The sequence below is a fragment of the Equus quagga genome, chromosome 5 (genome assembly GCF_021613505.1).
Source record: "Equus quagga isolate Etosha38 chromosome 5, UCLA_HA_Equagga_1.0, whole genome shotgun sequence".
Classification (NCBI taxonomy): domain Eukaryota; kingdom Metazoa; phylum Chordata; class Mammalia; order Perissodactyla; family Equidae; genus Equus; species Equus quagga.
The window spans coordinates 78,168,223-78,184,249 of NC_060271.1; the positions used below are offsets into that span (position 1 = coordinate 78,168,223).

At 53.4% G+C, this 16,027-nt stretch overlaps 1 protein-coding gene across 1 annotated transcript in view; it reads left to right on the plus strand.

Annotated features, from left to right (window-relative positions):
• SFXN5 (sideroflexin 5) overlaps positions 1-16,027 on the plus strand; it is a 108,057-nt gene that overhangs the window by 50,791 nt on the left and 41,239 nt on the right. The window contains exons 7-10 of the mRNA XM_046660892.1: positions 3,287-3,340; positions 4,402-4,458; positions 5,868-5,933; positions 15,701-15,791. Of these exons, the coding sequence (XP_046516848.1) occupies positions 3,287-3,340; positions 4,402-4,458; positions 5,868-5,933; positions 15,701-15,791 (268 nt within the window). The remainder of the gene's footprint in view (positions 1-3,286; positions 3,341-4,401; positions 4,459-5,867; positions 5,934-15,700; positions 15,792-16,027) is intronic.

The following is a 16,027-nucleotide window of genomic DNA, read 5'->3' on the forward strand; positions in this document are numbered from 1 at the left end:
AAGGAAGTTATAAAATATCTGCTCTTGCTCCTGGGATTGTGCAGATGGTGCTGCGTGTTGCCTAATAGGGAATGGGGCTGGCACCCGCCTGCTCCTGGCCCCACCAGCCTAACTGTAGGACCTGGAGGGCGGGGTCCCTGTTCCTCTTGCCTCAGCCTCCAGTCGCTCCCTTGGCCCCGTTGGGCCAGTATAGCATCGTGCTCCGCTGCTTTCTAACCTCACCCTCCCTGGACTCACATCTGCTGATTTCCCAAAGCTCCTTCTTCAATAAGACCAGACTCTTGTTGGCTCTTCCTGCTCCAGTGAACACACACACACATGTGCACACACACACACGTACACACCTCAGCTCTGTCGTCCCTCCTATCAGCAGATAACCAAAGCACACTGACTTCTCTCTTCCTGAACTCCTGGTTATATGTTAGAATTTATGCACACCCGAGGACCTTGTGAAACCATCTTGTCATTTTCACGCCCAGCTGTTATAAAGGACGTTCTGCATTTTCCTGTTTGGTCTTTGTGTTTATGGTGGTTAGGTGCTGTATATTCCTCTCTTCTGATAAATTTCCACTGGGAGCAGCATGGAACTTGGCGCATAGAAGATGCTCAAAATGGGCATGGAGCATGAGTCTTCCTTTGTGCTTACGGGGATGAGTAGAGAACGAGCCCCTAAAATCAGAGAGTCAGGGCCTCCAAGCCAGGAAGCAGGAACTCTCTTTCTCTAGCTTTCTGTGAAGGCTTGGGCAGATCACTGAATTTCTCTAAGCCTCAATTTCCCCATTTGCAAAATAAAGAAAGTAATCTTTATTTTGTCTAAGCCCCAGAGTTATAATAAGGATCATGGTAAGTGACAGAAGGGGAAGTGCTTAGCAAAATTAATCAATCAAGCAATCAATCAATCTCTTTAAGAAAGCATAAGGGGTCAGAGCTGCCCAGCCTGGACAACAGGCTGGTGTTAGGGCAGGAGGTTGGGACAGGAGGCCAGATGGGGTTGGCCAACAAGGTGAAAACCTCATTAGTTACAAACTGTGTGTAGTACATTGCCTGGGTACTAGTTTAGTTTAGGGCTGTGGTTTGTTCTGGAAAAGAATTGATATCATAAAAAAATGCACGCCACTAGAAAAAAACAAATGAACATGAAAATGATACCAGAGGAAGTTTAGGGACGAAAAGATAAGAGGAAGCCAGCAGTGAAGTTTGGGCACAAAATAGCTGCAGTGAGAGTCCGTATGCTTGGCAGATGTGGGCCGTGGAGAGCTGGCCTGAGCTTCTTGACAGTCAGTGCAAAGAGAGGCACAGTTAAATGCCCAGTGTCTGCAAGACTGATGCAAACCAGATGCTCAGAAGTATAAATTTCTGACCCTGAGACCAGAAAATTTCCCCCAAGAGGATTCATAAAGGGGACCCTGTGATGTAATGAGCAGTGAGTGTCCTGGGCAACAGCTATCTGGTGGGTACAGTGAGTCCCATAGGGCTATATCTTATGACGCTCCTGGTGGCCTAAGCCCAGTTCAGGGGGTGCGGTGGGGCTGGAGGGGGAGAAGACAATGTGGTTCCTAACACACTGTGTTATGTGAGCTGACAGATGATGGGGAAGGATATGCTCCCGACTGTGGAGAGCAGCTCTGGTTCCTCAGGTTTGGGAGGCAGTCAGACAAGCACATGTGTACGAGTGTGTGCAGGTGTGCACACACACACTTGCTGGCTCACAGTCTCTAGTCTCAGCTTTAGGCCTTTCTGGGCTCAGCTTCCCTCTGTGGTCTGGCTCCTGACTGGGGGGTGACCAGGAGGAGGTCCTAGGTCCCCCAATACTTCTCAGCAAGGGCTGGGGGCTCCCTTTACAGATAATGGGGTTATCTCTATTGACTTTACATCTACTACTTGGAACCTGAGAATAGAATTTTAAACCGAGATAGGACTTCCCAGGTCAACCCTTTCACTCTATAGGTAAGAAAGCTAGAACCCCAAAGGAGATTGTCTTCTGGAGTTCACACAGGGACAGAGCTGAGGCTAAGACCCAGTGCCCTAAGCTGTCCTTGCAAAGAAAGATCAAATCAAATTGGGATTTCATTTTTCGGAGAAAATCTCCTAAGATAATTCTTCATTGGAGCTATGGAATGGCTTCACATTATATCATTTCATTCAAGCTGATATGGGCCAATAAATATAAATGTGTGTGCGTGTTCGCTGTTTTAAAACATTTTAATGTTTAAAACATGATTTACTAATGCTGCTGAGGATGTCTAGAATTTGATTTACTGTGTAGTATTGAATGTTTATACTTGTTCCTTACAGAAATTCTTGCCAAAGAGCCATTTTATCTACAGGAATAATAATTAAGTCAATATGTGGATGGTTGTGCACATTTCCTCCATATGCAGCGGTACTTGGTACATGTTATTTTGCACACAAGCACCCAAAAGGTAAACTTGAGACACACGCATGGGTCCCTGAAGTCCAAGGTTTGGCCAGTGTCAAAATCAGACAGTTAGTCTTGACTTCAACCAGAAAAACAGAGTCAGTGAGTCCAGGTCTTAGGTGATATCTGGGCTTTGGGAATAATGGATCCATACCTCTGTAGCAATATTTAGCCATATGTGTGTATTTATTCATTCATTCATTCATTCACTCATTCAACAAATATTTATTAGACACCTGTGTTCAGTAGCTTAAATGTGGTATAGGTTTTGCTTCATGGGGGCTCAGAGATAACAGATATAAATCCCCCCAACTTGTATTTGTAAAGCACTTAAGGCCTTTGAAATGGTTATTTAATCCTTGCAAAAGTCCTTTGGGATGGCCAGGGTGTGAAGGAGCCGGTTAGCTGAGTGGATGTGAAGGTGTTCTTTTTGTTTGCTTGTTTGTTTTTATTGTTCTTCTGCCCACCAATTACGGAAATAATGCATGTCCACTGTTTAAAAGAATACAGAAATATTCATGAAGAATATGAGAAAGTACCGTGGAGCCCGACCTCCAGAGACAGCTACACACTGTGCTGCAGATTTTTTCATGCTTGGAGATATGGATGTGTGTGTGTGTGTTTGTGTATATGGATATAAATGATGAGATTTTTTTTCTTTACAAAAATGGGATTATGCTGTAATATAATTCTGCAACCAGGTTTTTTTTACCACACATCCTCTCACTGGGGGCCGCAGTTTGTCTGTACATATCGTCCACAGCAGTGTACAGATGCAGCTCACTCTTGTTCGTGGCTGCGTCATTTTTCTTTGCAAAAGTGTGGGATGTTTTGCTTCCCTTCTTCAGCCTTTCCTCTCTCTCGTAGGTTGTCGGTCTTCTCTTGCCCAACCAGACACTAGCGTCCACTGTCTTCTGGCAGGTAACAGTCTCCTGGCAAACAGAGGCTCCTGAAGGCAGGGTCTGACAAATGCTGGGGAGAACTCCCCACCCCAGGGTCTCCTCTCCCATCCAGGCCCCTCGGGGAGAGTCATCCCACTTCCCACCCCTCCCAGACCCAGAAGCCACTGGGAGCAACCTCAGGACTTGGGGCCCTGCTGAGCAGGTCCCCAGCAGCCTGCGTCCCAGGCCATTATGTGTCACTCTGACCTTTGCATGGAGGTGATGAGGGCTGGGCTGGTGCCCTCGCCTGGATGGCTCATTGCTGGCTGCCCACTCTACCCCTTGGCTGCTTGTCCCATGACGAGTGACCTCAAGGCCCACAGCCTCGTTTTGACATCAGCCTCACCCAAATCTGTGGGGAGGGTAAATCCACCCCCAACCTCGAGATAGGAAAGTGGACAAAAAAGCGTCACAGCCTCTGTTCTCTGCTCCTGCAGAGAGTCCTGGTTGTGGCTCTCTAAAAACAGCTGAAACTCTGTATGCGAGTCTGTGCAGAGAAAGAGGGACAGGGAGAAAAACCAGTCTGTCTGTGGGAGAAAATGTCAGTCATCTCTGAGCAAAAGTCCGACAGTGTCCGGGTCTGGATCCTGCAGGCGGTGCAGGACGCTGGGCTGGGATATTTTTGAAAGAGGTTCAGGGCTGTCCGTCCTTCCAGGGGCCCAAATGTCTACCTTCTGTCCAGTAGGTAGTATAATAAGGATGATGTGGCAAAGGCAGGGGGCCCGTTTGGGCCATACGCCATAATCCCAGAAGAGGTGTCTGTCTCTGGATGAGGATAGATGGCAGGGGTAGGCAGGACCAGTGTCCTGGTTTGCCAGGAACTGAGGGGCTTCCCAGGACTGGGGACTTTCATTGCTAAAACTGCCACAGTCCCAGGCAATCTGGGACGGTTCATCATGCTGATTTGTGGGATGGATGGCACCACCATGAGTTACAGACCCACGTCTTTCTGGAGGGCGGTGGCCTCCGGGGGCCCAGGCCTGGCTTCCAGGGAGGTGACCTCACCTTCCCTGACTTCTCCTCTCCCCCATTGTCTTTCAGTGGCTGAACCAGAGCCACAACGCTTGTGTCAACTATGCAAACCGCAATGCTACTAAGGTGAGCACCACAGACCACCGCCCAGGTTCAGGCTGGGGTGACCCTCATCCTCCCCATGGTGTGGCATGCGACCACTGGGGGCTGCCTCCTCTGGGTCAAGCATTGCTCCCCTCTAGGCACCTTATTTAAACTGCCAACCCTTCAGGAGGGGCCCCACTGGGAAGGGGCTGTTCACACGAAGTCAAGAAGGCCCATAAAATGGGAATGTGATGGGGGCGCTGACAGGGATGAGCTCTGCTGGCTTCAGAATTCTCCTGAGGCAGCTCTTATACCAGATCTTAGGTGAGGACGGTGTGGTCCACATGGGGACTGAATTCCCCTAAAGCTTCCTCCAGGCACGCCTGGAAGCTGCCTCGGGGCCCCCAGACTGTGGGCTGCAAAGCTGAAGGGCTGCCCTTGAGGGATGAGGGGTCTGAGAGGACCGGCACCTCCTCCCCAAAGTCCCCTGCACTCCTGAGATGAACTCATGGTGGATGCCCGGTCGCCTTCTCTTGTCTGGGGAGGGGCTGGGCCCTGCTTCACTGGCGAGGCTGCCTCCCCTCCTGGCTGATTCTCCCGTACTTCCATCCAAAGGCCGTGAGATGGGAGGAGGGACGTATGTCCCCTTGGGTGGCTGTCAGTTTGGGGAGAAGAAGGTCTGGGCATTTTCTAACCTTGGGGGAGAGTTGAGGGAAGTTAGGAGCTGGCCTGGGCGGTAGGAACTTCAGGACGTTTTGCTCTGAGGACGCCTCCGCCCCCTACCTAAACCCTCTGTCCACATCTTGCTCATATGCTTCACACGTGGACGTCTCCGCATGGCTGGCTCCAGTTTACCTTAAACCTAACATCTCCCAGATTGCCATGATAGCATGGTTAAAGGCAAGTTCCTCAGCTCTTTCTTAATTTTCTACGTTGAAACTTAGTATGTATTTTTCCACAGAAATATTGAGCAAGTGCCTTCTGTTGGTGTGGAAGCCCAGTTGCTGCATGGGTTGACAAGGGCCATGAGAGCCAGCCAGGCTATACCCAGCCTTGACACTGCCATTTCCACCTAGAAGTGCTCTGGGTGCCAAACAGCCTGCTTGCAACATTGGGCCTTCCTACACTGCATCTGCTTGCCCCAGCCATAAATGACCCATTTGACTCTTGCTGTTCTCTGCCTCCAGCCAGCGGTGTTTGCCAATGACCTTTCTAGAACAGAGCAGAAGTGCAGTGAGCCCTTCAGCATCTCCCTACCTTGTATTTCCATGTATGGAACTGCACTGAGGGTGGCCTGGATCCCTTTGGTTTCCAGAAAGACTTTTTCCTTCTCTCCTATCCCTCCAGGCTGATGGACAGGAATACCCCTAGCTGGCTGGGGCTATTTTCAAGGGTGGAGGGTGGGAACTTCGGGCACCCAGTGAGCCTGAGATTCTGTCTCTGTCTTCCAGCCTTCACCTGTGTCCAAGTTCATCCAGGGCTATCTGGGAGCTGTCATCAGTGCCGTCTCCATCGCTGTGAGTAACCCCGCACTCCCCACCTTCCTTTCTGTCCTGCTGCTTTGTGGCTGCCCCACCCAGCAGCTCTGGCCAGACCTTGTCTGAGGGTCAGGGCCGGGTAAGGGGTGTGGGAGACAGAGGTTTCTCTGGGTGGACTGTCAGGCTAGTCTTTCTAGGCAGAGAGGAGAGTAGATCCTAGTGGCACTTTAATGGAGAGGGCACAAACTGGTGCTCCAGATTTTGGAGAGCAGGAGTGGGTGGGGAGGTGGCCCCTGTGGGCGATGCGAAGGGCTGCCCACTCCAGCCAGGGCAGGACGTACTAAACCGTTGTACTGTACACCATCGTTTGTTTCACTCTTCTTCTAAAGTAGGGATTTGAGGTTGCTCTGAAATGGCCTCATTTCCTCTGCTCCCACATAGACCAGCTCACCTCCAAATAGCAGTTAGGTGGGAGGGGATCCCCATTTCATGCCCCAAATTGCACTCCTTCCCTAAATCCTTTTATCTTACCGCAAGCAAAAACCCAGACATTGCCACATCTATTTAGATGGCTCATCAAGAGACTGCTCACCCCACCCTGGTGGTCCTGCAACCCAGCTTGAGACTTCATTTGGGGTCATACAAGTTGGGGACCCCTCATTCTATGGGGGGGGGGTTGCTGACCAAGGTCAGGGGCTCTTGTGAGAGAGGAGAAAGGGCTCTGTCACCTCCTTGTTGCTCCTTATGATAAGAGGAGCTGATGGCTCTGCCTACTATAGTGGTTTGAAAATCCCATTTTCCTCCTTTGGGATTTAAGGGTGAGGTGGGGAGGAGCCGGAAGGAGGGAACCAAATGGGAAGAATATTGAGGGGCCCTGGCTGGGAAAAGGCTTGAGTGAAGGGGATTGCTATCCCTGACGGATGTCCTCCTCCTGCAGGCCTGGGGCTCCAGGAATGGGAACACAGCTTCTTGCCAGGGCCGCAGGCTCTCGGCATCCCAGTCCTCACTGTCCCACCCAGGGGGCCCTCAGTCATTCCATCCCAACCACCTTATAAGGCCAAAGCTGGCCCAGATTGTGGGGTGGGGGTTCTGATGCCCAAGCCATAGAGTTACTGGGGACTGGGCTTCCTCCAGGGCTCTCAGAGCCAGGGTCTCACCCGCAGAGACTGGGGGCCTCACGCTGGGCCGCCACGGCCCCCAGGGGCTGTGCCTGTGCCTCCTTCCTCCTCCCTGCCTAGCTGCGGAGCCCCTTGAGGAGATTTTTCCTGACCACAGTGGCCCATCCTATTCTCCCCCTGCCCCAAGTTCTAGAAACTTCTGTCCTTCCCACACACTCACTCAGTTCGCCCTGTGTCCTGTCCTCTCATTGTTCACTGGATTACAAGTTAAACAGGGACAGGCCCTGTGTCTTCTCCCCCACAGAGGGGGGCGCGGAGCACTGCTCCTTAAATACTTGTTAATTAGGTTGCTGATTGATTGCCGGCCTGGGGAGGCCCCTCTCGGCTCCATCCCTGAGTCGCAGCAGCGGCGGCGTCCCTCTGCCTGACGTCTTCACACAGTGAGGGTCTGACTCCGGCAGATGGAGTGGAGTTTCTAACTTGGAAAGTCTGCAGCTTGCTTGCTTTTCTTTTGTGTGTGTAAATCACAAAACCTCCAAAGAAAGAGGCTTTATTTTATTTTCCTTTCCCTTGTTCTCTCGAACCCCAGGCCCCGCGGCCTCATTAACTGATCTCTGCTTCAATTAGTGACAAATCCCCTCCCAGGGCGAGCCTGTTAGGAGGAGATGACCTGCAAACAAGTGTCACGGCCTCAGTGGTTGGCCCAGCTCTGGCATTAATTAAAACGAGTCCCTACAAGCAGGTGGCGTGGATGGGGGCTGACAGGCCGAGGGCAGGTCCCAGGGACTGAGGACCAGGCCTTGGGTGTCCAGCCTCCTCTCTGAACCCTGCACAGCCCATTTCCCCTCTCATGAGCCCCTGACCTTGGCCAGCAACCCCTAGAATCAGAGACCCTCAGTCTGTGTGCCCCATAAGTGGAGTCTTGTGCTGGTAGCGGGACCACTGGCATGGGGTTAGCAGCTTTTGGTGAACCCTCTAAATAGATTTGGCAATGTCTGGCTTCTTGCTCAAGAATAAAACAGAAATTTCATCTTAAGTTATTTTTGAAATCTAGCAGTTTGCTGTCTTTTAACAAAGGAAGCCGCCATCAGCCCTCACTGTGTTTTAGTTTGGGAGTTCGCGTTGAGCGTTTCTGTAGTCAGCCCCCGCTGGGCCCCGGCTCCATGGGGTGTGACACATTCATTCCCTTCAGGGGTGCATATGTGCCCCTTTGCAGATGCTGAGCTGCAGATGCACAGACTGGAGTGTCCTTCAAGGTGCTGACGGGGAAGCTGAGGATACTCTGTGGTATAACCAGAATTAGGAGGAAGGTGAACATTGGGTGTGGTGGGAGCCAGGAGAGGGGCCCCTAATTCACACAGGGCTGACTCTCATAGAACAGACCAGAGAGAGCCGAAGGCAAGGCTGTATGTTCCAGACAGAGGGCATAGCACACAAAGAGGCACACAGGAGAAGAAGAGCATGACAGATTCCAGAAGCTGTCAGAAAATGAGTATGGCCTCCATGTCAGGAGTGGTGGCGATGAGGTGATGGTGAAGCGGGGGAGCAGCAGGAGCTGCTCATGGAGTACTGTGAGGGCCCTGCTCAGGAGTTCGGCAGCCACGCCAGGAACCCCTGCCTGGGCTCAGGGACCCAGGGTGTCACAGAGGGTGCAGGCAGAAGTGGCCTAGAGAAGTCGTGGGAGCCCAGCAGATGGACCACTGTCAGGGACACAGGGTCCTGGATGAGAGTGGCCCCGGGCTGGAGAGGAAGGCTCAGGATTACAGTCCTACATGACCAGTTAGGAGTGGGTTGGTGGAGCCAGAGTATGAGAGATGCTCATGCCTGCTCCCCACACCCTTTACCTTCAGCCAGGGCTTAGCTGGCTGAGGACTCCCATGTTGGGGCCGTGCTGACCTCCATTCCCAATGGGTTTGAGTCCTGGGGGGCCCTTTCTGTATAGGGTGCAGTGGTTGTCTGTTAACCTTGCTAGACTCTGGAGTACAAGGAGGTGTCCCAGGGGATCCCTGAGCTGAACCTCTCCCCCTCCCAGTTCCCATTGCTTATTGGCCTAGTCAGATGGGCAAATAATCACACTGGTGATAATGGCTAACACTTATGGAGTGCCTGCCATGGGCTGGGCGCTGTTTAGGTTCCATGTCCATTTTACAGATGAGGAAAGAGGCACAGAGGCGAAGTCAGTGGCAGAGCTGGAATTCAAACCCAGGCTTAGTCACACACTATTCTGCTAACACAAGGATCCCAGTGTTCTCGGATTCCAGATTGGAAGAACTGTTACCACCCATCCTGGTAGACAAGCCCCACCCCCACCCCAGTTACCCTGAGAACAATGGGGCCTGGAAAAAGATTTTCGAGAGGCTCTTTAGGTATAATGGAGTTAGACCCTCCACCCACCTTCACACTTGCTTCCTGGGCCTGTGTTTTCTGGACAAAGCTGAGTCAGCAGCATATATTTGTCCCTCGTCCAGAGCATGCCCTGCCTCCTGCAAGACCACCCCTGGTTGGCTCTGTGGTTGAGGGTGCACCTGTGGGTGTTCTCTGTGGTCCAGGGTGCTCCTCAGGCCATATTGTTCTTCTTTGGGCTTGATGGAGGTAGGGGGCTTGACAGCCTAAGAATCCTGGACCAGACGATTGTCTTGCTGCTTTTACTATGAGTGACTTCCAGGTTGGAGAGCCCATTGCATGGACCCTATAGCAGAATCTAAAGTGTTCTGGAATCCTGCAGATGGTAATATTGTCAGTGGCAAGTCCAACACAGATGTCAGCTCCACATATATTCTGGAGAGGACAAGTTGTTGTCTCCTCCTACGTGGAAGGGGTCTGATGTAATTGTTTTTCCAGCAGGTGGTCAGCAGGTCCCTATGGGACGTGGTTCAGGGGTCAGGGCTAGTCACTGTTGTTGGCAAACAAGCCACTCAGCTGCAGTTGGAGCTGACTGATGTTTTAGCTTGTGCTTGGCTCTGTCCCGACCACCTTGGCCCTTTGCTCCTGAGCCTGCCACCAAGTGACAGGCTGGCTGAGGTTGCAGGACAATTGACCTCTATAGAGGGTCATGGGCCCCACTTGGTTACCGAGTTTATGCTACAACAAGCGCCCTCTGGTGGGCATTTTTGGTACCTCAATGATTCTTTGACCTGCCCCAGTCCTTGGCCCTCCAGGGCCCCCACAAACCCCTGACAATTTGGTTCCATTATCCACCATCCAAGAGTGGATCTAAATTCTGCTCTCATGCCATCCCTCCTTTCAGGCATCGTTCTCCATTGTTCTCCAGGGTCTCTTGGACCCCTTTATGGCAGGCATCAGTAGGGAGTCCACAGAGCCAGCTGCACACAACCTGGTATTTCATGCTTCTGAAGCTCGGCTGAGCCCCCCTCCCTTCTTACCTGGCTGCCTCCTACTCACCCTTCGGGGCTCAGTCAGGAATCTCCTTTCCCAGAAGCCTTCATGGACCTTGGGGCCGCCCCCTCAAGATTCCGCCTCCTGGCAGAGTGGATGAGCCATCCACTCAGGTGGACTTAGGCCCGTGCATGCAGCACCCAGCACCTTAGAGCTGTGTTTGCTGAGGTGGACAGCAGTGACTGCACAAGAAAAGCCTCCTTTTTTTTTTCCTGCCTCGGAAATCATTCACTTGATTTATTCTAGAAGCATTTATTAAGCACCCACTCGTTTCACCAGGCACCAGGAATTCCGTGAGGAATAAGAGAGACGCAGGCCCTGCACCCAGTGCTTAGGGCCTATTGGGAGAGACAGATATTTAGTACAGAGTTCACAGTTTAGAAACATTTCTGTATGATTCAGTTTTTCAGTCATATACATTTATTACTTTGATTCTCAACATTTTAAGAAGGTAAATAAATATGTACTTAGAGACTGTGATAGGTCCATGGAAGGAGGAGTTCCAGGTTCTGTGAGAGACTGTAAAGAGGAGGCCTCTCTGAGGGCCTGACATTCCAGCAGAAAAGTGAGGAAGCCAAGGGAGGGGCAGTGCTTGAAGGCTGGGGGGTGGGGATTGTCTCATCGTAGGAGCAGGGCCATGGCGAGGTGGCTGGAGCCTTGCAAGCACAGCCTGGCCTGATGGTCACACAGGGCCGTGCGGGTCTGTAAGTGCAGTGAGAAGCCACTGAAAGGCTTTCAGCAAGTCCATATCCTTTTTAGGGGACCACTGTGGCTGCTGTGTAGAGAGTGGACTGGAGTGGGGCGAGAGGGCAAGCAGGGAGCCGAGTTAGAAGGGTCGGTTTTCCAGGGAGAAGTGGCGGACACTTGAGCGAAGCAGTGGGAGCGGAGAGAGAAGTAGCCATGCTCCGGATACCCAGCAGACGGAACAGGCAGCTCTGCGCGATGGGTGGACGTGGGGCAGGAGCGGCTCCCATCTGGGGACACACCTAGGTTTCCAGCATGAGGAGCTGAGCTGGGACTGAGGGAGGGTGACAGGTGTGGTGGGGAAGAGCAAGATAACCTTCATTTGGGATGTGTGAAGGTGGGGTGCCCGAAGCCCATCAAAATAGAGACATCCCGCAGGGGGCTGAATGGATGGGGTGGAGTAGAGGACACAGCCTGGGGGAGAGAGGGCTACATGCATTGCTCAAGCCCCAGCCACTGTCTCCTTGCTGGCCTTGCAGAAATTGGGCTGCTGTTGGCCTGGGAAAGTCCTGGGATACAGCTATCAGCCACATAACTCACGATGCTGAAGGTCTTGTGTCATAGAGCTCCCACCCCACCCCAGTTCTTGGGGCTGGTCAGCACTTGGCCCCACTGTGGGGGGTTGTCAGGAAGCTAGTCTTCCTCCCCTTCCTCTGCTCCTGTCACCTCCCCATGGCAAATATAGCGGCCTGGGAGCCAGAGCTGGAGAGCAGTGGCCAGAGAAGGCCCACTGCTTCCTTGGGCCTTTGCTGAGGTCCCACTAGTCCTGGGCTCTTGCTTCTCTCAGGACCCTCGTCTGCTGGCCACACAGGGAATTCTTGTGCAAAATCCACACCCTGTTTGTTTTCCCCTCCGCCAAAATGGAGCCCCTGTTTGGTTAATTTCTATTTTGTGGCTTATTTGGAGGCTGTTAAAATAGACCCTGGGGGACCCTCAGCAGTGATTGTTCCATATCTCATTATCTTTCCCGAACCCGATTATTAGCTCAGATTTTTCTGATCGCTAGCTGCTGTTCATGATGAGTTGTGTGCCATTAATGCCAGCTGGTTCCCTTAAACAGGACCCACCATGCCAGGGAAAACGAGCTGGCATTCAGAGCCACCAGCCACTTGGCTTTTTAATTTTAATGGGCTCCACCAAATGTTCCAGGCCAAAGGGCCCCCGAGGAACCAGAACAGACGGGCTCCCAACCCCCGGTCTGCAGCCCACCTTGGGTTCTTTCCCGGGCTGTGGCCATCCTAGCTGCTGGGACAGTAAGGCTTGGGTTGGGGGCCTGTGGGAGGAGCAAGGATGAGTGGCCACTTGGCCACTTGCCGTCCTTGTGTTCACATCTTCCTGCCACCAGGCCCATGATTGCCGGGTGGGTGGGGTGACCTCGCCGGCTCCTAGCCCTTCTCCCCAGTTTATTGGTCCCTCTCTCCTCCCCTGGGCTCTGGTGTGTGGGCCATGCTCTCAGAAACTTGCCTGTGCCTCGCTAATTCTCTCCCCGTCTATGTTGGGGAGACCCCGGTGGACTTCAGGAACAAGGAGGCCAGAAGAGACCCAGGCATTGTTTTCTCTCTTCTTTCCTCCTCCCTACGCTGGGCTCCCACCTGGGGTCGGGGAGAGACAGACTGGGTCACTCACTCTGGACTGTGCTGTCCTAGCCAGAGTGAAGAAGATCTGGCCAGGGTGGGGAGGGCTTGCGGGGGCCGGGGGAGTAGGGGGCAAGTCTGAGTGTTTGAGTGTTTGCTCTGACCGGTGACCACTATCCTCCTTGCCCTCTGGCCACACTCCAGCTCCGCTGCCCCCAAGAGGCTGCCGGGGGAAGGGCCTGAGCTGCCTGCTGGCTTCTCAGAGGGCTCCTGCTCCCCCTCCTCCAGCGCTTCCTGCATCTTTCCAAATGAGGGGGGTTTGAACCCAGAAGGGTTTCTAGCTGGTGGGAGGAGGGTGTGGTTCAAGGACCCTCTCTTCTCTGACAGGAGCTGCCTTCCCTTTTCTGCTCCTCTGGGCCCCAGCCCCAAGCCCTCTTTTTAGGCTTTTGCTATGCAAACAGCCAGTTTTAAATGGCATGTCTTAAAAAGAAAATGGCATATCCCACAATAAGCATTCTTCGTTGAGAGGGAGGACAATTGGAAAGTAAATAACACAGCAGTTAAGAGCGAAGCTGTGGAATTAGACCCTGAGTTCAAACCCCAGCTTGACCTGCCCCGTAGCAGCTGTCTATCCTTGGCCAAGTTACTCCAGTTCTCGGAACCTGTCTGAACTTCTCTGAATCTGTCAAAAGGGGCAACACACCCCATCTAAAAGCCTTGTAGTGGGGACTTAAGTAAAGTGTTTCATGTGACAAGCTCAGCACGTGGCCTGGCATCTCCCCATTACCTTTCCTCCTCCGCTTCTCCACCACTAATGCCCGCCTGCGTGTCCTCCGGCCTCCCTCCACACTTTCCCTTTCTGTGCTCTGTAGAAACGTGTTTCCTGGTATTTTTTGACTCACAGAAATAGACAGTCACTCGCTGCTGAGAGCTGGGAAGACCTGGACTTGGGTTCCATCTGTGTGGCAGGGGCCGCCTTGAAGCAGGGGCAGCGGGGCCCAGTGTGGGCTGGCAGCTCCCCAGCCTACCCCACTGTACCACTGAGGCGTGTCCAAGCCACCCCCCGCCTCCCTGCCTTCCCTTGAGCCAGCAGAGGAGGCAAGGATTGGACTCCGAGCATCAGCTGGAGGCTTCAAATGGAGGCTGGCCTCCAAGAGCCCAGCCTGGGTCACAGCCTGGCTCTGTGGCACCCTGGGCTAACCAGGGGCTGGTGGGCTGGTGCTTCCTGTCTTCTTGGGCCATTCCTGCTGTGCCATGCCCTGCTTTGACTGCTGCAGGCACCCGGCAGCCCTGGAGGCCCTCCCAAGGCTCTGTGTCTTCCCCAGCAACCCAGAAGGTTGAGGCCATACCCAGGGCTGCGGGTGCAGGATGACCTGGTGAGCCACCAAGTGTGCCAGAGCCGAGAGCAGGCTGCCCAGGCCCCCTCAGGGCAGGAGTCCTGCGGCAGCCCCTGTGGTTCCTCCTCCCAGGAAAGGTCTACAGGGCAGGGGCTGGCTCTGACCTCAGTTTTGGGGAGCAGAGGCCTCTCTATGTCCATCTTCTGGTCTGGCCACATGCATCTTACCGTTATCTCTCCATGTCTGTGCTCATGATGTTTTCCCCACCAAGCGGTCCTTTTCCTCCACCTCGACTAGCCTCCCTTCCCCTTCTCCGAGGAGCCCGCTTTCCAGTCTGTGCTGATCTCTCCATCTATTTGTTGGCTGAGGCCTTCATCCCTCAGTCACAGTGTATGCGCATGTGCTACATGCCATCTACCGCCCTAAGTGCTGGGCATGGAAAGATGAAAGTGGCGCGGCCCCTCTGTCCCAGTGCGGGGGTGCATCACACCCATGAGCATGTACTGAGTGCCAGGAAGGAGGGGCTGGTGATGTGCAAGGGAGCGACTTTCTGCCTGGGAGAGGCAACATCCTTCCTTTGTAGCTTCATTTATTGAGACCTCTAATGCGCCAAGCTCGTGCCAAACACTTTACGTACATTCTTATAACAGCCCCGGGATGCTATAAATATTACTATTCCTTTTTTACAGACAGGGAAACTGAGGCAGAGAAAAGTAAATGACTCCTACTGTTACTAAGTGACACTGGAGGTGGATCTCAGAGGTGGGCCTTAAAGAACAGGTGTGGACTGAGCAAAGGAAGGAGGGCATTCCGGGCATAGGGACCTGCCTGGGCAGAGGCCCCAAGGCTGGAAAGCTTACTTGGCATCTGATGAGCAGCAGGCTGGACTCATGGAGGCGGGATATGGGGTGCTGGGGGAGTGGGGAATGAGGTTATGGAGGCCAAGACTGCCACGTGGAGGAGACGGTACCTGCTCACACAGGTTGTGGAGAGGAGCTGGTGGTGGTGGATGTGATTGGACCTATGTTCTAGAAAGATAAGGGGATGGACTGGAGTGGGGTAACCCAAGGCAAAAGTGAGGAGGGGCCCAATGTCCTGGGCTGGGTGAGGGGAGCTGGGATCTGAGTGAAGACAGGCAGTGAGCCCAGGATATCCACTGCACCCCCTGCCCTGCGCTGGGCTGCTTGGCTTAGCCCTCAGTCACCTGTGGGCAGGTGTGTGGCTCTCCCTCTCTGAGCCCTGGTGGTCTGGTGAGGCCCATGCCTGGGCCCACAGTGGGGCCTCAGAAAGGTGGACTTAGAGGCTGGGCTGGAAATCAAGCGTTCCTACACTTTGTTTATTTGCAGATTATGTGTTCTAACAGCGACCACCCCACCATCCCTTCTCCCTTCCCCAGAGAGTTTGTGTGTGTGTGTGTGGCTGATGTTTCTCACCTCCCTCTTTCTCCTGCACTGGTCAACTAGGATGACTGGGCAGTGGTGCTTTGAATAGCCACACTGGAGCTCTGCAACATCAGTGATCCTGAGGGTCAGGGGTCTGGGGAGCAAATGCACGGGAACACGGTGCCCCTCACTCTTCCCCAGCCTGCCCTACCTGCCACAGGCCGCTGAGCACATGCACTTTCTTCTCTTTCTAAGGTGGGCCTTAATGTCCTGGTGCAGAAAGCCAACAAGTTTACCCCGGCCACCCGCCTTCTCGTCCAGCGATTTGTGCCCTTCCCTGCCGTAGGTAAGACCTGCGTGGCGCGGAGGTCTGTGTGCATGTGCATGGCGTGCGTGTACCACACCTGGGCATGCGGGGCTGCAGGCTGCCCCTCCACACTGCTCCTGACACCAGGGGTCTCCTGGCTGGGGCAACTGGAACAAAACATGTGGAGATAGAAGTAAGGGTGACAGGGGCCCTGCTGACCAGCTCTATGCCTGGATTCTGCTTTTGGCACAGGGATGCTTAACCTGTGGCCCCCA